Below are 25082 nucleotides of genomic sequence, written 5' to 3' on the forward strand. Positions count from 1 at the left end.
TTGCACAAGTAACTTGGAGACTCTAAAACATCAACTATATCTCAGTCTACTGTCTGTTCTGCTATTAATACAATCTAGCTGATAACCAACACTAACACCTCCAAATCATTGCCGATAATTGACACTGTGTCTGTCAATAGTTTTCTTGAAAGTAAATTTCTCTTCCTTCAGCAGATGTGCTCTCAGGACTGGATTTCTTATGACTAAGTCAATCCTATCTCCGCTGAGATGGTATTTCAATAGTCTAAATTCACAAGTACCAGCTAGATGTCCAGCACACTTTATATGCTGACCAATATTTTCCTCTTACCTTGAATTCTCATGTTGAACACATACCATTTTAAAGTAACTTAAGGAGTTCAAAATGTATCTTAAGGGGTTTCAAAATTTGTCCAGCCTGACTTTTTTTTTGTTCTTCAGTGAGAATTAGGATGCAATATAGCTTTTAGCACTCTTTCCCCAGAAATGATCTCAGTATTGTTTCTCCTACTCGTTCAGACTTCCTGAATCACTTTGTTACTATTACATAATTTTGCCATTAAGACTGGAAAAAGTTCCAAATCAATCTCTTATCATTCATTCCACAGCATCAAGAACTTGAAAATTCAATCATTTTCACTCAGCATTTCAAATCTATAACATTCTGTCATAATTCTTCGATATTGTTAAAGAGTCATGGAGATCTACAACACCGAAAAAGGCCATTTGGCCCACAGTGTCAGCACCAATCTATTCTAATCCCACTTTCCAGCATTTGGCCCACAGACTTTGTAATGCTTTGACATCACAACTACATATCTAAGTACTTAAATGTTACATGGGTTTCTGCCTCTAACACCTTATAGGCAGTGAGTTCAAGATACCGGAAACAAAAATCGAAACTACTGGAAAATCTCAGCAGGTCTGGCAGCATCTGTGGAGATAAAGTTAACATTTCGCGTTGAGTGACTTCACAGAACACAGAGTTCAAGATGCCCACTACTATCTGGGTCAAAAAGATTTTCCTCACATCTCCTCTCAACATCTGTTTCGCAAAATGGAGAACTGTGACCAGTGGTGTTCCAAGGATCGGTGTTGGAACTACTGTTGTTTGATATCCATAAATGATTGGAAGGAAGGTATAGGTGGTCAGATGACACTAAGGTTGGTGGAGTAGCAGATCGTGAAGGGGACTGTCAGAGATTGCAGCAGAATGTAGATAGATTGGAGAGTTTGGCAGAGAAATGGCAGATGGAGTTCAATTTGGGCAAATGCGAGGAAGATCCAATTCCAGAGTGAACCATATGGAGTGTAGAACTCAGTTACATGGGGTCATGAGTTCAAGGTGAGAGGGGAAAAGTTTAAGGGAGATATGCGTGAAAAGTTCTTTACACAGAGGTTGGTGGGTGTCTGGAACGCGTTACCAGTGGAAGTGGTTAGGGTTCATGATGAATCAAAACAGATATACAAATGGAAAGGCCTTAGAGAAAATCATTGAATAGAAAGATCTGGGTGTTGAGGTCCATTGTATCCTGAAAGTGGCAACACCGGTCAAGAGAGTGGTCAGGAAGGCATGCTTTCTTTCATCAGACGTTTATTGAATACAAGAGTTAGCAGATCATGTTATAGTTGTATAAGATTTTGGTTCGGCCACATTTGGAACACTGCATACAGTTCTGGTCGTCACATTACCAAAAGGATGTGGAAGCTTTGGAGAGGGTGCAGAGATAGTTCACCAGGATGTTGCTTGGTATAGAAGGCACTAGCTATGAAGAGAGATTGAATAGATTAGGATTATTTTCATTAGAAAGACAGAGGTTGAGGGGGGACCTGACTGAGGTCTACAAAACCATGAGAGGTATAGACAAGTTGGATAGCAAGAAGCTTTTTCTCCAGAGTGGGGGCTCAGTTACTGGGGGGAACTCAGTTACTAGGGGTCATGGGTTCAAGGTGAAAAAGTTTAAAGGGAGATATATGTGTTAAAAGTTCTTTACAGAGGTTGGTGGGTGCCTAGAATGCGTTACCAGAAGTGTTCAGGGTGGGCACAACAACATCATTTAAGATGAATCTAGACAGATACATGAATGGGCAGGGAGCAGAGGGATATTAGAAAATAGTCGACAGGTTAAGATAGAGGACCTGGATCGGCGCAGGCTTGGAGGGCTGAAGGGAATGTTCCTGTGCTGTAATTTTCTTTGTTCGATCACATCTGAGACAGAAAAATAGTAACATTGGTTGGTGGAGAGCACCACCAGCATGGCTAGTAATTACAGCAGCTTAGGAGAGATCAATGCCAAACCTAATAACAGCCCACAATTATACCTGCTGTAGTATTTACGGCACAACCTGCCTTTCAAAGATTCATCACTTCAGTAATCAGCAAAGGTGCATATGAAGGCATTCCATCTGGAATGTATTTGTTCACCGAGCGTCCATCATCTTTTACAGAGAGAAGGGCGCTAGCCAGTGAACTACCTCTGAACTCAATTATTTTAACAGGCAATTCTGCAATCTCCAATGATTAGGTTCAGTAATTTCTCATTGTGGGTCAATACACCAGAAATTCTGATCAACAGTCAAAAAAATTAATTGGGAGTGTACAAGGGAAAAAAATCCCAAAAAATTAATACTTTAATAAAAAACATTAGCTCTGCTAAATGGTGCTAGGTGTTTACATCTGAAGAGAATTGATTGCTCATTTGCTTCCAAAAACATGAACATTGACACAGCTTCAACTTACATTTTCATTTTTGTTCAGCCCAGAGGCTACTAAGGACATTTTACTTTGAACTGTTATAAGTGAGTTCTTGATGGCGTTTGAAGTTTTATTGAAAACAGGAGATGAAGTTGGTGAAGATGTACTTTGTTCGGAACTTTGCAACGTTGTCTTTCTGTTAGTGTTCTCATTTTCAGGCTGTAATGTACTTGCATTGCCAGCTACATTCTCTGTAGGTTGGCTTTCTTCTATGAGAGACAAAATAGAAAAACTACTTTTTGATGCCAAAACATAATCCCTTTTCCTGCACTAATTTGCAGCCAGTCTTTCAGCAGTTCCTCGATATCAATATTTGAAGAATAAACAAATTAGCAACTTGTCCAAAATTACATGTTGTAGAACCCAGACAATTTTGAAAAGCATTAGCAATCTTTGCTAATACATTTATGACATTTGAAAGATTTTTGCAATTGAAGTCTCTCTTTAAAGGCAAAATGAAAAGGTCATCAGTCCAAAGATGTACAGGTCAGGTGAATTGGCCATGCTAAATTGCCCGTAGTGTTAGGTAAGGGGTAAATGTAGGGGTGTGGGTGGGTTGCGCTTCGGCGGGGCGGTGTGGACTTGTTGGGCCGAAGGGCCTGTTTCCACACTGTAATGTAATCTAAATTCTTTAAGACTGCTTGATAGATAGCAAGTCTGGGTGCTTTGATTGCTGAAGTGGCCCAGACTGATTTGTTGGTAAAGAGGTGCAAAGTACTTGGAGATAATGGCAGCAGTATGTGCACTAGCAGTTGTTAGACCGATCTCCAATATTTGAGAACAGTGTTGAAAACATCAGGTTATCAACCAGTGTGCTTTAAATGCTCCAGGATAGAAGGGATTTGGACACATAAGGATAACAAATTGGTATTTACAGGTGGATTCAAGGTCCAGACAATTGATGTTACCATAGAAATGGGCTTTCAGAATGTGGAAAAGTTTTTAAGAGATCCCTGCAAACTTAGACCTAATTAGTCTGTCTGCCAGAATGTGGGTCAGGGAGAAATATAGGCAAAATGGTTCACCACGCAGGAAATCAGGTACATGATTCAAACTGTTCCTTATCCCTTGGGGATGCTTACACCTGTAGCAGTGGGAAATGTCACTAAAATATTTGCAAACCACAGTAACAGCACATTCAAATATCCGGACAGTTTCCTCAGGAAATTCTGCAGTTCTAGCTCTTGATCACTGTCTTGTAAAACTCTTCCAGTGATGTTGCACAATGGCTTTTTGCTACAGCAGGTCACGGAAGTGAAAATAGTCCACATTGAAACCCAGATTAAAAAAACGGGTAGAAAAAAAGAAAGTGTCATTCTAGGTTAACCACTGGGAAATAGAGAATAAATTATCCATTCTTCTTTTGTTCAACCTCCACATGTAAACAAGAGGGAATAACCAAATTCCTGCAAAATCATTAACTGTTACAAACTCAGCTGGGTGGAACTCTTCAGGACAAACACACTTAAGAATCAGGTGCATTATATCAAGACAATAACACTAAGCTTGCAGACTATGGCACGTTAGTTTTCTCCATTCTAAGGCAGATCTTTGTGCATTACACTAATTGTGTTGAATTTCTGCAGTACGTTTAAAGCAGAGAAAACATATTGATAGGGTCCTGCCACCAAACTCTAATGAAAACACTAGTGGATATTTTGACTGTTTGCTTTCCTAGACATGAGAAATACCTTCGCAATTTGGGTTTACGTGCACCTTTGTCTTCTCTTTCTTCTGTGCTGCATTTGGAGAATCGATCATTTCATCTTTAGATCCAGCTTTAGCTTGGAATTGGTTCAGCAAGTCATTCACTGCCTGAAGTTTCTCTGGTATTTGTTTAAATTCCAAACCCCCAAGCGACTTTGGGCTGGCAAAGAACAGAAGCAGCAATTTAAAATCATCTTGTTATAAGCACAACAATCGTCAATACCATTTACAATTCCTCAGATACAGAAGCACATCACATCCACATGCAGCTGAATCAGATTTTAATTAGCAGAGATCGTGACAGCAAACTCAACACTTATAACGAGATTCAGAAACAACCTTGAACTGAAAAACATTCAATCGTCATTAAAAGAAATATCACGTGCAGCTTTTCTGGCTACAAAAACATGAGGGAGAAGCCAAAGAATCCCAACACTCTCCAAGTTTTTCACACCTTTACAAAGAAAACAGTAACATTATATACTTTAAAATATGCTGAGAAATTACAGATTATCATGAAATATATGAAATCTGTAGCACTGAACTTTTGCATTATTGGTTTTTCAAAACAGTCATCATTTATGTCATTCTATAACTCTATTTTTGTTGTACGAGCATTTTGTTTAGGCTAAAATCTGCAGTTCAAAAGATACGAAGAACTGTTGAAGATTACTGAAGGTTTATCAAGTAGAATGTGTTTACGTTCAGCCTGGTCCTGAAAGCTGTTTCTCACCTTTTTGCACAGTTCGATTTAACTTGCTGATCGAAAATTTGAGAGTTGGCCATTTTTCCCCATCATACAATGTTAAATGTTCCCCACAATACCACAGGACAACTTCACACTTGGGTAGAAAGGTGACAAGTAATACTCATACAACCCAAGAAAGAATGTGGCCATCACGTTCAGATGGTGACCAGCTTGTTGCTAAACTGAACTTTTAAAAAGCAACAATAATTTAGGTTGTCCAGTCTGAGGGGAGAAAACAAGAACAAGTGTTCACACTGTAAACATATTCAGAGTCTGCATGTTGTACTTTTAGTCAGGAAATGTATGCTGATTTAAAACAAGCATATTATCATTTGGATCTGTAAAAGTAATATTTTACCATTCAGACTCCTCTTTGTCCTCATGCATAAAGGTTACACTTGTATTTAGGGCTTCAGCAACTGGAAGACATGTTGATCTGCTTTGCAAGTTTTCCGTGCGCCCCCGATGAAAGCCAGCACTCACTGTTAACATAGAGAAGAAGGGGTTTTTAAATTATATTTACTTATTCTTACAAAAAGTTACAACATAGAATCAACCTATGCAACGCAGCCAATTTGTGTCCAGATCTGTAAAGTTTTAAACAAATGCCAGAATTTCATTTACGCTTCTGAAGTTCCACCCAGGGCCAATTATGCTCCACTATGATGATTATAAAGAATCAATCAGCATAAATAATTCAAAACTCCACCCAGTAGATTACGAAGGTTTGACTAACTGATCAACATTAACCTGTTGCTACCTGTAATATTTAAGAATTTGCAGCCCCCACCATCAGATTAAATACTTTAACTCCTCAACATTTTCCAGTGAATATGTTTCATTGTCCTTGATCAAGGTAAACGGTTCAAGAGCCACGAAAAAACCATCAAGGGAGAAAACAAAGTTATAAGAGGGTCGGAATCCTCCGAGAAAGGTACACACCTTTTAAAAAAAAACATAGATCTCACTATGAAAGTGCAAGAAGCCAACAAGTCATTTACCACAGTGAAGTAGTGTCTCATTATACAGAAACACTGAAAATCATTGGAAAAATATAACCTTCAAAATTAAGTAAGAAATTCAGAATTCAAGGAGAGGACAGGGATAGGATGGAAGTAGTGGTGGAAGCGTTGAGTAAACTCAGAATCACAATCTGAATAACCCATGTATTATAAAGTAGCTTTGATTGACAGTATGCTGAATTGTTCCTGATTTTTCACTGGGGAAATATTTAGGGTCTTAAGTTTAAAGTGATGGGCTGTAACCAGAAACCCTTTATTTTCAAAACTCTGGATGAAAACACAAATCATGTGTCATATCACAGATGTAACCAGTATAAGACTGCATTACTTTAACAGTCTTGCGGTAATAACTTGAAGTAAAAACTGTCAGTTGTGAAATGCCTTTGCAGTTAAGAACTTGAGACTGTGATGGAATAGCATTTTGCAAAAAAGTTTAAGATCCCGTGTTAAACAGTCGTATATGTTCTTGATAAAAACAAATGGAATTCTTATGGACTGCACATATGTAGTCACCCACTTGATTGGGAGTAGTGAAGTCAAAAGTCACATCCAATATCACAAGTTCGGTTGCTAGTATGTGCATGCAATAGTTTCACTAACACCAGATGGAATTCAATTGAAATCCTTAAAATGTTAATACCATCATTTGTTTGGCTTCTGCAGTAAATTTACAACAAAAAAAAAATTAGCGCCTTTCTGTTCTTAAAAGGTTCTCTTAATGCAGATTAACTTCTCAACTGAATAAAAGTCAGAGCAGACTGCAAAAATCAAAATGTGAATTTTTTGAGGAAAAATGCGCATGAAAATCACCATATAAAAACAAAGTGCAGATGTGAAATGATCGCAGATGTGATTTTCAGAACATGCTGAACCGAGCTGATTCAATCTTCCAACTGCGATTAGAGAAGTCTCAGTGCTCCAAAAATTGAACAAGTCATTAAGGGTACTTGCTTCTGATCAATTCTACAAGAGAGATGGCTTGCACCTTAATAGAACAGGGATCGGCATTCTGGCAGGCAGGTTTTCTGCTGCAACACCGCTACATTTAAACTAAGTAGCGGGGGGGAGGGGACAAGCTGGATGTTTAAAAAGGAAATTGAAGGGGTAGTTAGAACAAGAGAAGTCAAGAAAGACAACTGTATCAAGGAGGCAGAAAACTGGAAAAGGCATCATGCTGTAAAGTTGAGTGAAATAAGGGTTGAGGGGAAGGGTGAGAGCAGTAACAAATTAAAAATTCTATATATGAATGCACGAAGCATTAGACACAAGGTGGATGAGCTTGAGGCTCTTTTGGAAATTGGCAGATACGATATTGTGGGGATAACTGAGACGTGGCTTCATGGGGACAGGGCCTGGGAAATGAATATTCAAGGCTACATGTGTTATCGTAAGGATAGACTGACGGGCAGAGGGGGTGGGGTGGCCTTGTTGGTAAGGGAGGATATTCAGTCCCTTGCGCGGGCGGACCTAGAGTCAGGGGATGTAGAGTCAGTGTGGATAGAGCTTCGAAACACTAAGGGTAAAAAGACCCTCATGGGAGTCATCTACAGGCCCCCAAACAGTAGTCTGGATGTTGGAGGTAAGTTGAATCAGGAGCTGAAATTGGCTTGTCGCAAAGATGTTACTACAGTTGTTATGGGGGATTTTAACATGCAGGTAGACTGGGAGAATCAGGATGGTATCGGGCCTCAAGAAAGAGACTTTGTGGAGTGCCTCAGAGATGGATTTTTAGTGCAGCTGGTGCTGGAGCCGACCAGGGATAAGGCGATTCTGGATCTGGTATTGTGTAACGAACCAGAATTGGTCAGTGACCTCGAAGTGAAGGAGCCATTGGGAAGTAGTGACCATAATACAATAAGCTTCAATCTGCAATTTGAGAGGGAGTGGGTACAATCTGAAGTGACAATATTTCAGTTGAATAAAGGGAAATATGGAGCTATGAGGGAGCAACTGGCCAAAGTTCAATGGTTTAATACCTTAACAGGGAAGACCGTGGAGGAACAATGGCAGATATTTCTGTGTATAATGCAGAAGATGCAGGATCAGTTCATTCCTAAAAGGAAGAAAGATCCCAGGAGGAGACATGGGCGGCCGTGGCTGACAAGGGAAGTAAAGAAACATATAAGGTTAAAAGAGAAAAAGTATAACTTAGCGAAGATAAGCGGGAAAACGGAGGACTGGGAAGCTTTTAAAGAACAACAGAGGATTAGTAAGAAGGAAATACGCAGAGAAAAAATGAGGTACGAAGGTAAACTGGCCAAGAATATAAAGGAGGATAGTAAAAGCTTTTTTAGGTATGTCCAAGGCAAAAAAATGGTAAGGACAAAAATTGGGCCCTTGAAGACAGAAGCAGGGGAATATATTACTGGGAACGAAGAAATGGCAGAGGAATTAAATGGGTACTTCAGATCTGTGTTCACTGGGGAAGACACAAGCAATCTCCCTGAGGTAACAGTGGCTGAAGGACCTGAACTTAAGGGAATTTCTATTTGCCAGGATTTGGTGTTGGAGAGACTGTTAGGTCTGAAGGTTGATAAGTCTCCGGGACCTGATGGCCTGCATCCCAGGGTACTGAAGGAGGTGGCTCGGGAAATCGTGGATGCGCTGGTGATTATTTTCCAGAGTTCAATAGAATCGGGGTTGGTTCCTGAGGATTGGAGGGCGGCTAATGTTGTGCCACTTTTTAAGAAGGGTGGGCGGGAGAAAGCAGGAAATTATAGACCAGTTAGTCTGACCTCAGTGGTGGGAAAGATGCTGGAGTCTATTATAAAGGATGAAATTACGGCACATCTGGATAATAGTAACAGGATAGGACAGAGTCAGCATGGATTTATGAAGGGGAAATCATGCTTGACTAATCTTCTTGAATTTTTTGAGGATGTAACTCGGAAGATGGACGAGGGAGATCCAGTGGATGTAGTGTACCTGGACTTTCAGAAAGCTTTTGATAAAGTCCCACACAAGAGGTTAGTGAGTAAAATTAGGGCGCACGGGATTGGGGGCAAAGTACTAGATTGGATAGAGAATTGGTTGGCTAACAGGAAACAAAGGGTAGTGATTAACGGCTCCATTTCGAAATGGCAGGCAGTGACCAGTGGGGTACCGCAGGGATCCGTGCTGGGACCGCAGCTTTTTACAATATATGTAAATGATATAGAAGATGGTATCAGCAATAACATTAGCAAATTTGCTGATGACACAAAGCTAGGTGGTAGGGTGAAATGTGATGAGGATGTTAGGGGATTACAGGGTGACCTGGACAAGTTAGGTGAGTGGGCAGATGCATGGCAGATGCAGTTTAATGTGGATAAATGTCTGGTTATCCACTTTGGTGGCAAGAACAGGAAGGCAGATTACTACCTCAATGGTATCAAATTAGGTAAAGGGGCTGTTCAGAGAGATCTGGGTGTTCTTGTCCACCAGTCAATGAAGGCAAGCATGCAGGTACAGCAGGTCGTGAAGAAGGCTAATAGCATGCTGGCCTTCATAACAAGAGGGATTGAGTATAGAAGCAAAGAGGTGCTTCTGCAGCTGTACAGGGCCCTGGTGAGACCACACCTGGAGTACTGTGTACAGTTCTGGTCTCCAAATTTGAGGAAAGACATTCTGGCTATTGAGGGAGTGCAGCGTAGGTTCACGAGGTCAATTCCTGGAATGGCAGGATTGCCTTACACGGAAAGACTGAAGCGACTGGGCTTGTATACCCTTGAGTTTAGAAGACTGAGAGGGGATCTGATTGAAACGTATAGGCTTATGAAAGGACTGGACACTCTGGCAGGAGGGAACATATTTCCGTTGATGGGGGAGTGCCGAACCAGAGGACACAACTTAAAAATACGGGGTAGACCATTTAGGACAGAGATGAGGAGAAACTACTTCACACAGAGAGTGGTGGCTGTGTGGAATGCTCTGCCCCAGAGGGTAGTGGAGGCCCAGTCTCTGGATTCTTTTAAGAAAGAATTGGATAGAGCTCTTAAAGATAGTGGAGTCAAGGGGTATGGAGATAAGGCTGGAACAGGATACTAATTAGGAATGATCAGCCATGATCATATTGAATGGCGGTGCAGGCTCGAAGGGCAGAATGGCCTACTCCTGCATCTATTGTCTATTGTCTATTGTCTAATGTCATGCACCCCTACTTTAATTCAGATAGTGCTCCCTCAGGCAAGGACAGGAAATGCTTTGATGGGATGCCCCAGAAATTCAATACATGAAAAGATTCAGTGAGAAATTTGCACACAAATAACATTTAGCCATAGAACAACATTCTGCAGGCACTTAGCATCCCAAGTAAAAAGAACAGAAGAGGAAAAAAAAAAGACAACGTATATTCACAGCAATAAAAGATTAGCTTTTGGTGCTCTCAATATAAATCAATGCAAGCTCTATCACAGCATAGGTCAGTAAAAGGGTGTTTGGGGCAAGCAATTTGATCCCATTTCGTTATAAACACTCTTCTGAAAATTTTCTTTCATGTGAATAATATCGCTGTTGAAGTGAGATTTAATTTCGAAGTTATTTCCTTAAATTTATTCCAAATAATGTGCATGTTAAAACTTTCCAGGAATTCCATACTAAAAGAAAATAGTGAGCTTTAAAATTAGATTAGAATCTTCAGTATTAAAACGAGATGAGGTCCAGAGCAATTTAATTTTTAAACTGGCTGGTTCTATTCTGGGTTCGGGTTCTGCAGAGTCAGCAACAGTTCTTATTAGAACGAGTGGAAACTGACAGGGAAAAGTTGCAGCTTATCTAAAGTGTAGTTTGACTAAATTTTAATTATAGGTTTTAATTACAGGTTTAAATTGTATTCTACGGAGAAAGAATGTAATTAAATCAGTTTGCAAATTTAACAAAACGATGCTTCATTGTATCCTGCTCTCGCTTCTACCATCACACACACGACTGCTCCTGTTCTGAAGCAATTATGCAACTGTTGGAAAAAAAAGACTGCAAATTCACATCATGTATGAACTATGACATGATTAGCCAACTATGTTAGTTTCCAATCAGTCTTGAAAAGTTAGATTTCAAAGTTTGGGAGAAGATTTGTAGCTCGGGTGCTTGTTGTTGTGGTTCTGTTCGCCGAGCTGGGAATTTGTCTTGCAAGTGTTTCGTCCCGTCTAGGTGACATCCTTAGTGCTTGGGAGCCTCCTGTGATGTTTTCTCCGGCATTTATAGTGGCCTGTCTCTGCCGTTTCCAGTTGTCAGTTCCAGCTGCCGCTGTAGTGGCCGGTAGATTGGGTCCAGGTCGATGTGTTTGTTGATGAGTCTGTGGATGAGTGCCATGCCTCTAGGAATTCCCTGGCTGTTCTGTTTGGCTTGTCCTATAATGGTAGTGTTGTCCCAGTCGAATTCATGTTGCTTGTCATCTGTGTGTGTGGCTACCAAGGATACCAAGGTGTTCATGGTTTCCATGAACACCAACTAGCCACAAAACGACACGACCAGCTATCCTTGGTAGCCACACACGCAGATGACAAGAACATGAATTCCACTGGGACAACACTACCATTATAGGGCAAGCCAAACAGAACAGCCAGGGAATTCCTAGAGGCATGGCACTCATCCACAAACACATCGACCTGGACCCAATATACCGGCCACTACAGCGGCAGCTGGAACTGACAACCGGAAACGGCAGAGACAGGCCACTATAAATGCCGGAGAAAACATCACAGCAGCGCTTCACAGGAGGCTCCCAAGCACTGAGAATGTCACCTAGACAGGGGACGAAACGTTTGCAAGTCAAATTCCCAGCTCGGCCAACAGAACCACAACAGTTAGATTTCAATTTAAACACTAACCAACATGTAATATGAACAAAGTTTAATTTACGTCACACAAGCTTCCCATCTTGTGTAAGAAAAGTGTTTCCAAAATTGCTTTGTCATGTAATAACTTCCAGGTGCTTCCCTCAGCTTGAGTCGTTTACAAATTCACTACTTCTGACGATTATTCTCCCATGTCTCCATTCCAGTGAAATCCTTAAATGACTGCGGATCTCTCTCCCTGGCATCTAGCTCTCGCAGTTCACAAAGTTCATCAGCCTCTTTTCTTTGCTGACCATATCAAAATTGCTGTTGATCATATAATTTGATTTGCAGGGAAGCCTGGAATTGGATCTCAAAAACTGGATTTCCTCTACATCTTTCCCCATGACAACATGAATCACATGGATGTCACATCCAAACAGAAATGTCAGAGTGCTCAATTCTCTTTTCACCTTGGAATTAAATGGACATCTTAAAGCACAATTGTTTATAATGTGATATTCTAAATGTTAACTCTGCTCATGTTTCGCTCTCTAAGATATTGCAAAATCACCTAGATTTACTGTTAGATAGACAATAGAACAGGCCACATCACCTCTTCTGACTTGCCTTAAAAGGCACAGCTCCAAAAAATTTTGAAAACCTAATTTACAACAATCCAATTAAAGTAATGCATTTTCCTCTGTTAATATTCATGCTAAGAGTCAGAGAAAGTATTTGCACAAAAACATTGGAATAAATCTCACCTCCAGATTTTGTAACTTCATGATTCATGAACTTTACTTTTTGAAAAAACAAATGTACTACCTGCATTCCCATCGTGTTCAGTTAACTCTGGGCAGCCTTCTAAGTGGTTCATTGACAGCAAGTGCTCAGTGTCTTGGCTTCCATGTTCATCCAGGACTGCCTCAAGCACAGCCATTTCACGTTCAAGTTTCTTGATGTTATCTTGTATTGCACGTCTTTGCTTGGAATGTAAAACAAGAAGTCTCCAGTTGAAATAAAACTTGTTTCAAAAAATAACAATGTTACTTAAATGTACCTTGTTATTTTCAAAATATTTTAAACAACTCAATTATAATGGTAAAAGACACTTAGTTCTGATCTTTATAGCTCTAAATTTATACAGAGGATTTTTAATCATTATGCAAGACTGATGACAGACCTCATTAAAAAAAAAGTGTTTTTTGCCAAAAAATTAACTAATTTCTTTTAAGTCCTGGATTTAGATGATAAACACACTACAAGCTAAGACTACTTGCTGCACCAAACCCACTTTCAACTGACTAGGCAAAAATTACACCATTATGATTTCGACCCTACTTAATGTCACAAGGTAGGCTGATAACTGCAGACAAAATATGAAAGATAGGGCTCTGAGAAATCTGGAGCTCACCCTTACAGTAACTGAGCAATAACGCTTGGACATTGATTTATGTGATGCTATTTAATCCTGACCAGTACATTGCTGGTCCAAAGTGGTACAGTAACCATCATATTCTAAAATATTATTAGATCATCTTATTTCAACTTTGTTGTTACCCAACAATTTAAAAATGTAGGAGGAACATGATAGTTTTCAAATAACAGGTCAATTCTACAGATCAGCCTTGTGGGAAAATATTGCCACAAATCTCAAGTCTTGTACTTTGTAAAAAAAAATTAATTGTCTGCAATAAGATTTTTCTCACGGCACAGTTCAACCTTTTATTTTGATATCAATTTATAACATTACATTTTACCTGTGTGGTTAGAATCTCACTCTCTGGAGAGGAGTCATCTGTATGGCTGGCTTCACTACCATTACCAGGTATGTTCTGACCTTCTGTTGGCAAACATTGTTGAGAAACCAAGATTATTACAATCTGCGCCTTCATGCTAAAGCTTAGGTGTGGAAAAGGAGATCAATTAATCAAATACTCCCTTCCTGAGCAATAATTTCCAAGTGTTTCAACTCAGATCCCAAAATCAAATCTAGTGCTCCAATGTTCTAACTGAAGCAAAGCACCACAGACTGCATTCTTCACCACCACCCTTCAGCCCTATTTTCAACACAAAATAAGTATTTTTCAGCACTTCCGGTTGAAGATTGTTATGCAATACACGGGATATGATTTAAAAAATTAATAGTAATTTGCCTTACAAAGTTGACCAGTTCTTTGAATTCTCCCCCTCTTAAATGTAGTGAAATTTATTTTGAACACTGATCTGTATTCACCTTAAGAGATACACTATTCCAAACTCTAGCGTTACCTCTGATCCTCTTTGGATCATCCCCAGTAATTGTCCTACTTTTATTTCCACTTCCAGAACTATCAACTCTTTCAAGTCCTATTAGGAGATCTAGGAACTTGTTCTACTCACAATCCTGCTTGTCCAGGTCGATCAACTAATTTGATAGTGACACCCAAACTTTCCTTATTGCAAAGGCAAAAAAAGTATCAGATAATGAGTGCAGAAATCAATGAACAGTAAAAATACTGGAACTTCAGTGCCATTAACAATTAAACTATAAAATGCAGAAATTAAGACTACTGCTAAACCTGTAACACATCTTGGACATAGTCAAATGCAAATTCCTGCACACATATAGTCCCCTACTAACAAACAACTAGAACATACCACAATGAAAAATTGACTTGTTAATATGAAGTGATGCTGTTTGCAGTGTCAGGGCACACCAGATTTGGAACATAATATTTCTGGTTGCCTTAAATGTGCTTTTTTAAAAAGAGCACAATGACCACAATTGACCTTGAAATATTAATCTGATTAAAATGATAATGATTCAGTTTATGTTTCTTTGCCAAAGTATTTTTGGGCATTTACATTTTCTTGTTCACTAGAAACCATGGTCTTAAAATTGGTTCGAATTTCCTAGTCAACTAGTAAACCAACAGAATTTTAAATCAGAACGCCAATAGCAATAGGCTGTTGGGCCCCTTGAGCCTGCTGTGCCATTCAATAGCATCATGGACTAACCCAACATTCCTCACATGTACTTTCCTACCTTTTCCCAATGACCCTGGACTCGCCTACTGATGAGGAATCTATCTATCTACCTCAATCTTAAACTGTGTCCCATGTTGAAACATTAAATTGCAGTCATTTTGTGGATCAACTCACATTAAAAAACAAAAACGTATTCCCAAAATTACCATTAATTTCCATACCCAAACACGGTGGCTGCAGACATGGAGCTCCCACTGTTTCTTCAACTGTGCTGTAATGTTTCTCTTCGCGATTTTCCAGTTCAGCAGCACTTAAAGCATTTATTTGTTTCAGAGTCTGACTGCTAATTTTTGGTTGGGGACTGGCATCAAGGGATGAACCATCAGACTGAGAAGAGAACAGATCAGGAGATTCTCCAGATTCTTGGCTTGGGGAAAGGCATTCATTTTTGAGACAGCCTTCGCTACCTACATTTTCTTGCAATTTATTTGCTTCAGTATAATCAGTTTTTTTAACTTCTGTGCTGCTGTTGGGCAATGAAAAGGCTTGCACTAGTGAGTCTTTTAAAGACAGACACCCTGTAACTGAGGGGCTTTCTGACACAGTTGGAGCATTTGATCGCGATCTGTTGAATCCAAAGATCTGAAAACACGGCAGCTCTTCATCACTCGTTTCAGATTCGGAAGTCGATAATTTAACTGGTCGCTTCCTCCGGCCTCGAAGTTGATCTTGTGTTGAGCTCCTCTCATTCGGTTTCTCTTTTGCAACTTCATGCTGTCTCAGTTGTTCTTCATACTCTCTCAACTCATAATTACTTTGCATTTCATCCAGTTCATCCACACTTTTTGTACTGATGTTATTTCGGCTTCCTTCAGCACCGTCCAGCAGCCCATCAGGAGTTATGGAAGCTATCTGTGAACATTTGTTCTCACTAGTTTTATTTTTGACAGGTGTGCTTTGTGCGGAGTTCATAAATGTTGGCAGAGAGTGGCATCTTGCAACATCAGCCGAGTTATCCAACTTGTTTTCTGTGGTGTTTTTGACAGCTAAGGGACCATTGCGAAGTAAGTTTCTAGTTTTATAAAATTCTCTCTCTTTTGACAATTTTTCCAAAGTATTTTCTTGACAATTATCTTTTTCACTTGCTTCTTGCCCAAGCAGATCTCTTGCTGAAAACAATAATTCAGATTCCGGTTGGGCACTGGATTCAAGTCTAGTACTGAAGACATTGTGCTGAGCCTCCTGGCTGACAGCTACTTCTAGGCCTCTGGTTTTGACTTGTTTTGTGGTTTTTGTACACCATGAATTGTCTTTTGCATTGCTATTGAAGTGCTCATTATCTTTGGCCTCGCTTGATCTATCAGAATCAACTATTTCTTTCTCTGTAGTAACTGGTGAGCTACTACAATTTGATCCTTTTCTTCTGAGTAACCTGGTGTTCCTTTTTCCCTTCAATCTGCTCCTTGATGGAGGCACCACCTCCTGGACATACTGTGGAAGTACAGGCGAAAGAGGCAACCCAACATTTGAGACAGTTGGAGGCACAATTTCTACAGAATTGCAATTCTCCCGATTCGATAGTTGCTGTACGTTGTCTAACTCAGATGTGCAAGGTTCACTTTTGTCATCATTGGCAATCTTAGCATCTCGAATCGGAGAGTCAATTTTATCCGAATTAACTTCCTCCAGTTCCGGAGGTGGAACATTTCCATCAGTGTCTCTGATTACTGTCCCTTCTGTGTTGATCTCCTCTGAATTAGAAGCTGCTATATTATCAAGACTCTTGGTATCTGGAGCTGTTGCACATGCATTTTGTGCAGCCTGATATTCTGTGGCTGGCATAAGAATGAATGATCTTCGTTTCGATAACCTGAAAGACTTTAGAAGTAGTTCAGTGTCTACTTCACTATCTTCATTTGTCTCTTTTGAACTTGTCTGTTGTTTGATAGAAACATCTTCTCTGCTGTCTGCTTTACTAATTATAGTTCCTACCCTGGAATGACTTCCACATGGAGTCACTTCATCTTTACCCACATAACTGCAATGTAATTGTGGGTCACCAGGTTTTTCCCCATGAACTGGTTGAGGGGCAAGTAGTAACAAGCTGGCTTCTGAACTTGAACCCTTTGAGTGTCTGTCAGATACTGCAATGAATGAGGAATGATCAGAACATAATGGATGTTCAGCTGACACTGCAGCATCCTCAGTTTCTGCTGCTTTGTGGCAGTCCTTTAATTGTTGATGGACAGCACTGCCTTCAAACTCTTGTCCGACAGATTTTGCAAGTGATCCATGAGAAGCTCCATACTCTTGCTGTGAATTGTCAGCATCTGGTACATGGTCCTTACACGCTTGAACTATAATATCCTGATTTGGTAAATTCTCACTTTCTGCACACACCATTCCAACGTCAGTGTTTTTCTCACTAGGCTCTGCAAAAGGGGCAAAGTTTGCACAAGGTGAGGGGATTGAATGTGACCTGGTCAATTTAGATTTCTTCCCCTTGTTTTTGTCTTGCATGATCAACTCTTCATCCAGCAATTTCAGTCTGTTGCTTCTCCTAGTAATCCTGGTTTCTAGTTCAACCTTCACTTCTTCACTACTAGGGAAACTATCAATCTTGTTCTCATTCAAAACAATTGGGTCGCTTCTCAGACTTCTGTCAGTTCTTACAATGTGATTAACCAGCTGCAAAGGTTTCGTTCTTTTTTTGGTCTGATTTATTGATGACTTTTTTCCTTTTCTCCCCAAACTTTTGTTCAATTTTTTCTTGCTCTCACCATCTGTCTTACATAACTCCAACTTGAGCTGCTGCACATTTTGCTCAGCATCTTCCACTACTACATCATTACTAATTGCGACCTTGGGTGGTGTGGTAACAACTAGTTTGTCAATTTGTTTGATATTAGATGACTCATCTAATATTTCTTTACTTGCCTCAGTTTCGATGTCCTTAGATTCAGGGACATTCTCTTTGGGGTCAATTTCATTACTTGCATTCTGAACATCACTATCGTGGTTATTTTCATCATTTACTGTCCTCTTTATAAAGTCTTCAGGGTTTAGTCGATTGCTTTTTCTTTTTGTTTTTTGAGTTTTATTGCAACCGATAAAGACACCTTCTCTGTGAGGAGTTAAATCATCACTCTTATTGTCAGAATTAAAACTCCAGTTTACTGGAACACTTTTTCGCTTGTCCCTTTTATAGGTTTTCGCAAAGATTTTGTTTTTAACATCAGTTGGAGCTGTTTTTGGCATTCTTGTGTGCTTGAAAGAGGAAAGGTGATCATTTTTAACATTTTCAGTATCTTCTGCACTAGAAGTTCCTTCCTCAGATGCAGGACTCACTCTTTCTGCTAAGGAATCTGACTCAACGTTCTGGTCACATGGATTAGATTCAACAGCAAGAGTTGCCACCTCATCAACATTAATGTTGGATAACCATTCACTGACTTTCATGATTCTCTGGCTTTTCCTCCTGGATGCCTGTGGAACTGATGAATTCTTAGACTGATTTACACTTGTCTGAAAATCAGTTTCATCTTTAACCATTTGGTTTGAAACTTTCTGATTCAACTTTTCATTACTGTCCAACAGATCAGCATCTTTCTCGAGCACACTTTTTTCTGACAAAGGCATTGTTCTTTCAGTGAAAAGTTTGTCCCCAGCAGTGCAATTTTGTTTATTTACCCATTCTGCAGCAACTTGTAAGGAGTTCTCATTTGCAATGACTTTGCCAGGTGCCTCTGGGCTACAGAAGTTACTTACAGATTTGTCCTCAGTCATTTGCTTTTGCTCTGTTTCTGATCCAGTTGCACAGGAATAATCATCTGCATCTGTATTTTCAGTATTCTCTGTCACATTATCATCTACAAATTAAACACATTTTTAGACTTGGAATTAGTTTTGCTTGAAAATTATTTTTTGATCTTTTATTTTGCTGGTGAAGATTTTTTTATAAAGCTTTAAAGTTGAATTTAAATCTAAAACCTTTGATAGCAACTTTCTCTCCCAATGAGGAACAACTCTGAAGAAATTTGTAATTGAAAATTTGGTGAAAATTATGTTAAATCACAGATAGCAGGGCAAACAAAAAGATCACTGCCTTTTGACCACAAAGTTATAGCTTCAGGTCAGATTCTTTTCCCCCTGAAATTGCAAACAAATTGATGTACAAAACCAATTAACAATTTATTATGAATATCGAATATCATCCCTAGATCAAATAGTTATATTAGTGAATGAATTCCTGCTTCTTATATTGAACCACGTGGGGGCAAGAACCAGTTTGATAACATCTCCAAGAATGGGAACAATGCTATTTGCCCTAAATGATCCATTTTTAACAAAATGTAAACGCATCAGTCAGATCCATCTTAGAATTTAACTGAGGGAAATTTTAAATTTCACAAAACTCCACTAAAGTCGATATTCTCTAAAAACGAGGAGATAAAATTTGGTGTATTGAAAGCTAACCCCTCGCCTGAAGATGGTGTAGCAAATAGATAAAACAGAGGGAAACATTTGATATTAGTCAAAATGGCCAAAAGATGTCAGCAAAATATTGATGTTTAAAACATTATTTAAAATTTAATTTCTCTCATTTCACGGTCAATCTGTCAACTGTGCCAACGCCTATGGTTTCCCTCAATTTGAACAGTCAGCAATGTTTCTGTTACTTCCTCCTGTTACTCAGTACAATCAAGAAATTTATTCTCAAATTCCCAAGCATTTGCCCTGTTGACCTGCTCAACTAGTTCTTCAACCCAGCCTTTAATTCCCTTGTTCCAAATTCTGTGCTGTAGGAGAAAGAGAGAGGACTGCACATGCTGGAGATCAGAGTGAAAAAGTGTCACCCTGGAAAAGCACAGCAGGTCAGGCAACATCAGAGTAGCAAGAGAATTGACGTTTTAGGCATAAGCCCTTCATCGGGAATGTGGGGGGGAAATGTTGAGACATAAATAAGTGGATGGGGGTGGGGTAGCTTGGAAGTCATTGATGCAGGTGGGGGGTGATGTTGATAGGTTGGAGCGGATAGGTGCGAAGGAAAATGAGCAGATAGGACATTTCATGAGGGTGGTGCCGAGTTGGAGGGTTGAATCTGGGGTGAGGTGAGGGGAGGGGAGATGAGGAAAGTCAAACATTGATGCCATGTGGCTGGAGAGCCCCATGGGGGAGGATGAGACATTCTTCCTCCAAGTGTCAAGTGGCTTAGATTTGGCAGTGGATGTAGCCCAGGTTTTGCATGTCCTTGGCAGAGTGGGAGGGCGAACTGAAGTGATCGACCACAGGCCGGAGGGGTTGTTTGGTGCAGGAGTCGCAGAGATGTTCCCTGAAACCTTCACCAAGTTGGCGTCCTGTCTCCCCAATGTACAGGAGACCACATTGAGAGCAATGGACACAGATGAGGTGTTTGGATGTGCAGAAAAATCTCTGCTGGAGGAGGAAGGATCTTTTAGGGCCTTGGACAAGGGTGAGGCTCAGGGTTTACACCCCTTGCTGTGCCAACAGAAGGTGTGGGGACAGGGGGGGTGGGTTGATGGAGGGGTGTGGATCTATTAAGGGAGTGGCGGAGGGAATGGTCTCCACGGAATGCTGATAGGGGTGGGGAGTAAATATATCTCTGGTGGTGGGCTCAGACTGTAGTTGGCGGAAATGGCGGAGGAAAAGGTGCTGCATCCAGAAATGAGTGGGCTGGAAGGTGAGGATCAGGGAGAATTCTATCTTTATTGCGATTGGAAGGGTAGGATTCAAGAGCAGATAGGTAGGCAGTGGAGATGGGCTGGGAGGCATTGTTGATTACGTGGAAGAGGAAAATTGCATTCCTTGAAGTAGGAGGCCATCTGGCATGTCCACAAGCGGAATTGCTCCTCCTGGGAGCAGATATGGCAGAGGCAGAGGAATTGGGAGTAAGGAATAGCGTTTTTTTCAGGAGTGGGGGTGGGAGGAGGTGTCATCCAGGTAACTGTGGGAGTCTGCGAGTTTGAAGTAGATGCCTGTGTGGAGTCTGTTGCCGGAAATGGTGAGCCCATTTTTGTTCCTTCAGGTTCAAATGTTGCACTGGAGCATATCTGCCATACAGCAGGGAGAGTCATTCCTTTAATTGCCGAATTGGCTTACCTCTGTTAATCATTACTGTGTCTCATTGGGTTTCAGAAGAGCGACTGCCTGCTGCATACTTGTCAATATTTCTACACTAACTTTGCACAGGCACCACTCTATTCAGATTCAAAATGGTCATCATGAACTTCCTTCAAAAGTCCACTCTTAACCCATCTGGTCTCAAACAACAACATTTCCACTTTTAACTTCCTCATGAAAAAGAAATCATTTGCCATCTCCAAATACTTATCTCTAAAGGCTCTCTGCTCAAGTTTTTCAGTCAGCCTGCCAAGAACAGGGACCATTTTAACATGCTAAAGTATTCTCTTTGATGTCCGCAAAATTCAACATTTTTGTCTCTTATGCAATGTTTAGCTCCAATTCTACTGTGTAATATATATATTAAAAAAAAAGTTCTCTTTCAAAAATTTCTTTCTGCTTCTGAAGGTATTCTTTTTAAAATCAGCCCCATTGTCCTCCACTTTAACAAACTGCGCTATAGAATCATACACAGACATGGGGTCAGCATTCATCACACCAATCTTGATCTCTTCACATTCAGAATGTCACCTTACAGAAGTTTTGGGAAAGTTAAAATTTGCTTTAGTTGAATTCCAAGATGAAAGACAGACCATTCAGTCTCCAATACACATTACAGTGCACCCCCACTAATTCCATTCTCGTTCCTGGCCGATTACTCAGACGACACAAGAGGATTTCATTTGGCCAAAAGTGGAGCTTCAAACATTAATTCCAACCAATTATGAAGATTTTAACAATGTTTCCAACCTCACATTGGTGTTCACATAATTAACAGATTCACATTTTTCACCTCTAGACTAAATCTGTTTAATACCTTCCTTGCGAAATTTTCATCCCTCCAGCTTGTTTAAAATTCAGGTATTCATACTATGTTACACATTCATATCATGTTCTGCTTCTCCACGGATGCCATCATCACTGATCTGCAGTGCTTTTATATGCTTCAATCCAAAATATAGAATTACATTATCAAAACTTGTTAGTATCACGTACTCTAACTTTTCACGTTAACTTAGCCAGCTGAGCCTGGCATCAGCATAGTCGTAAATTTCTCCTCCACTCCTCAAAATGCCCTGTTGTTGGATCAACTTTTAATCACCTCAGCCCAAATCTCTGCAGTGCCCCATGAACCTTTCGTAGAGTCAGAGATGTACAGCACAGAAACAGACCCTTCAGTGCAACTCATCCATGCTGACCAGATATTCCAACCCAATCTAGTCTCATCTGCCAGCACCTGGCCCATATCCCTCCAAACCCTTCCTATTCATATACCCATCCAAATGCCTCTTAAATGTTGCAATTGTACCAGCCTCCACCACTTCCTCTGGCAGCTCATTCCATACATGTACCACTCTCTGCGAGAAAAAGTTGCCCCTTAGGGCTCTTTTATATCTTTCCCCTCTCACCCTAAACCTATGCTCTCTAGTTTTGGACTTCCCCAACCCAGGGAAAAGATTTTGCCTATTTATCCTATCCACGCCCTTCAATTTTGTAAACCTCTATAAGGTCGCTCCTCAGCCTCCGACGCCCCAGGGAAAACAGCCCTAGCCTATTCAATCTCTCCCTGCAGCTCAAATCCCCCAACCCTGGCAACATCCTTGTGGATCTTTTCTGAACCCTTTCAAGTTTCACATATTTCCAATAGGAAGGAGACCAGAACTGCATGCAATATTCCAACAGTGGCCTAACCAATGTCCTGTACAGCCATAGCATGACCTCCCAACTCCTGTAGTCAGTACTCTGACCAATAAAGTAAAGCATACCAAACACCTTCTTCACTATCCGATCTACCTGCGACTCCACTTTTAAGGAGCTATGAACCTGCACTCCAGGGTCTCTTTGTTCAGCAACACTCCCTCGGACCTTATCATTAAGTGTATCAATCCTGCTAAGCTTTGCTTTCCCAAAATGCAGCACCTCACATTTATCTAAATTAAACTCCACCTGCCACTTCTCAGCCCATTGGCCCATCTGGTCAAAATCCCGCTGTAATCGGAGGTAACTTTCTTCGCTGTCCACTACACCTCCAATTTTTGTGTCATTTGCAAACTTACTAACTATACCTCTTATGCTCACATCCAAATCTCTCCGCTTAGAGTTTTAAAGATAACTTAAGATTATATGGGGCAAGAGTCTAAATATTTAAATGCATACCTGAAAAGAAAAATGGGAATCCCATTATGAAACATATCTTAGTTAGCCTAAACTAAATTCTGCAATGAGTATGCTAATATAGAATCAAATGTATGGTAATTGACAAGCTATTGAAGGGAATCAAGTGTACCTTATTGGGAAAAACTGGTGATTCTGGTCATCAGAAATACAGTGTTTGAAAAATCCATGATAAAATGATAAAGCAAAACATTAAATTTGTAATACGGTGAATAGTTTTATACTTTTTGAATACATGTACCGAGTGTGAAAGTACCAAAGAAAGTATGAACAAAGAAAATCTAAACAACCAGCCTTGAAGCTACGACTGCAGATGAAAGGTCCAATTTACACGACTAATCTTTCAGTAGAAGAGTTGAAGAATCTCCTTTAAACATTTTCCAATGAAATGATTGTGCCTGTAAGTAAAAGATTCTTTGAAGAAATCTCATAGTCCCCCAAGATAACAGAATAATACCCCTTGGATATCAATCAATTTCACATGATTCAGTGGCAAAAATAACACTAGGCAACTCTATTCTGTGTTTTTATTGATTAGAATGAGGCCTTCAATGATACAATGTAATCTGCATAACTAGTTTCTACTGCCGCCAGCAGCACAGGAACCATCAAATGGCAAAGCCTATTCGATCATTCAGGTTTGCCCACTTCAATCAATTTTAGAGTCATTCGTCATAGAGATATACAGCATGAACAGACCTTTGGGTCCAACTGGTCCATGCCAACTAGATATCCAAATCTAATAGAGTCCCATTTTCCAGCACTTGGCCCATATCCCTCGAAACCCTCCCTATTCATATACCCATCCAGATGCCTTTTAAATGTTGTAATTGTACCAGCCTCCACCATTTCCTCTGGCAGCTCATTCCATACAGGAACCACTCTATGTGGAAAAAGTTGCACCTTACATTCCTTTTATATATTTTTCCCCTCTCACCCTAAACCTAGGCCCTCTAGTTCTGGACTCCCCCCACCCCAGGGGACTTTGTCTATTTATCCAATCCATATCCCTCATGATTTTAGAATCATCAATTAGGTCACCCCTCTGATGTTCCAAGGAAAACAGCCCCAGCCTATTCAGCCTCTCCTTATAGCTCAAAGCCTCCAACCCTGACAACATCCTTCCGATAGGAAGGAAACCAGAATTGCACGCAATATTCCAAAAGTGGTCTAACCAACGTTCTGTACAGCTGCAACATGACCTCCCAAATCCTATATTCATTGCTCTGACCAATAAAGGAAAGCATACCAAACGCCTTCTTCAGTATCCTACCTACCTGTGACTCTACTTTCAAGGAACTATGAACCTGCACTCCAAGGTCTCTTTGTTCGATAACACTCCTGAGGACCTTGCCATTTAAGTGTCTAAGTCCTGCTAAGATTTGCTTTTCCAAAAAAAAATGCAGCACCTTGCATTAATCTAAATTAAACTCCATCTGCCATTCCTCAGCCCATTGGCCTATTTGATCAAGATCCCCTTGTAATCGACCGTAACCTTCTTCACTGCCCATGACACCTCCAATTTTGGTATCATCTGCAAACTTACTAATTATACCTCCTCCTATGTTCACATCCAAATCATTTATGTAAAATGAAGAAAAGTAGTGTACCCAAAACCTATTCTTGTGGCACACCACTGGTCACAGGCCTCCAATCTGAAAAGCAACCCTCCACCACCACCATCTGCCGTCTACCTTCTGTATCCAAATGGCTAGTTCTCCCTGTATTCCATGAGATCCAGCCTTGCTAACCAGTCTACCATGAGGAACCTTGTCAAACGCCTTACTGAAAGCCATATTAGATCATGTCTACTGCTCTGCCCTCATCAA

General features: G+C 40.3%; 1 protein-coding gene across 5 annotated transcripts in view; it reads right to left on the minus strand.

The window, feature by feature from the left end:
* LOC140465790 (breast cancer type 1 susceptibility protein homolog) overlaps positions 1 to 25082 on the minus strand; it is an 85136-nt gene that overhangs the window by 26560 nt on the left and 33494 nt on the right. For 2 of the 5 annotated variants that reach the window (XM_072561555.1, XM_072561556.1), the window contains exons 11-16: positions 15144 to 18806; positions 13728 to 13810; positions 12793 to 12952; positions 5548 to 5671; positions 4426 to 4601; positions 2720 to 2943 (exon numbers count right to left, since the gene is read on the minus strand). In XM_072561555.1, the coding sequence (XP_072417656.1) occupies positions 2720 to 2943; positions 4426 to 4601; positions 5548 to 5671; positions 12793 to 12952; positions 13728 to 13810; positions 15144 to 18806 (4430 nt within the window). The remainder of the gene's footprint in view (positions 1 to 2719; positions 2944 to 4425; positions 4602 to 5547; positions 5672 to 12792; positions 12953 to 13727; positions 13811 to 15143; positions 18807 to 25082) is intronic. The other 3 variants (XM_072561560.1, XM_072561558.1, XM_072561557.1) reach the window with 3 other exon arrangements.

The sequence above is a fragment of the Chiloscyllium punctatum genome, chromosome 42 (genome assembly GCF_047496795.1).
Source record: "Chiloscyllium punctatum isolate Juve2018m chromosome 42, sChiPun1.3, whole genome shotgun sequence".
Classification (NCBI taxonomy): Eukaryota; Metazoa; Chordata; class Chondrichthyes; order Orectolobiformes; family Hemiscylliidae; genus Chiloscyllium; species Chiloscyllium punctatum.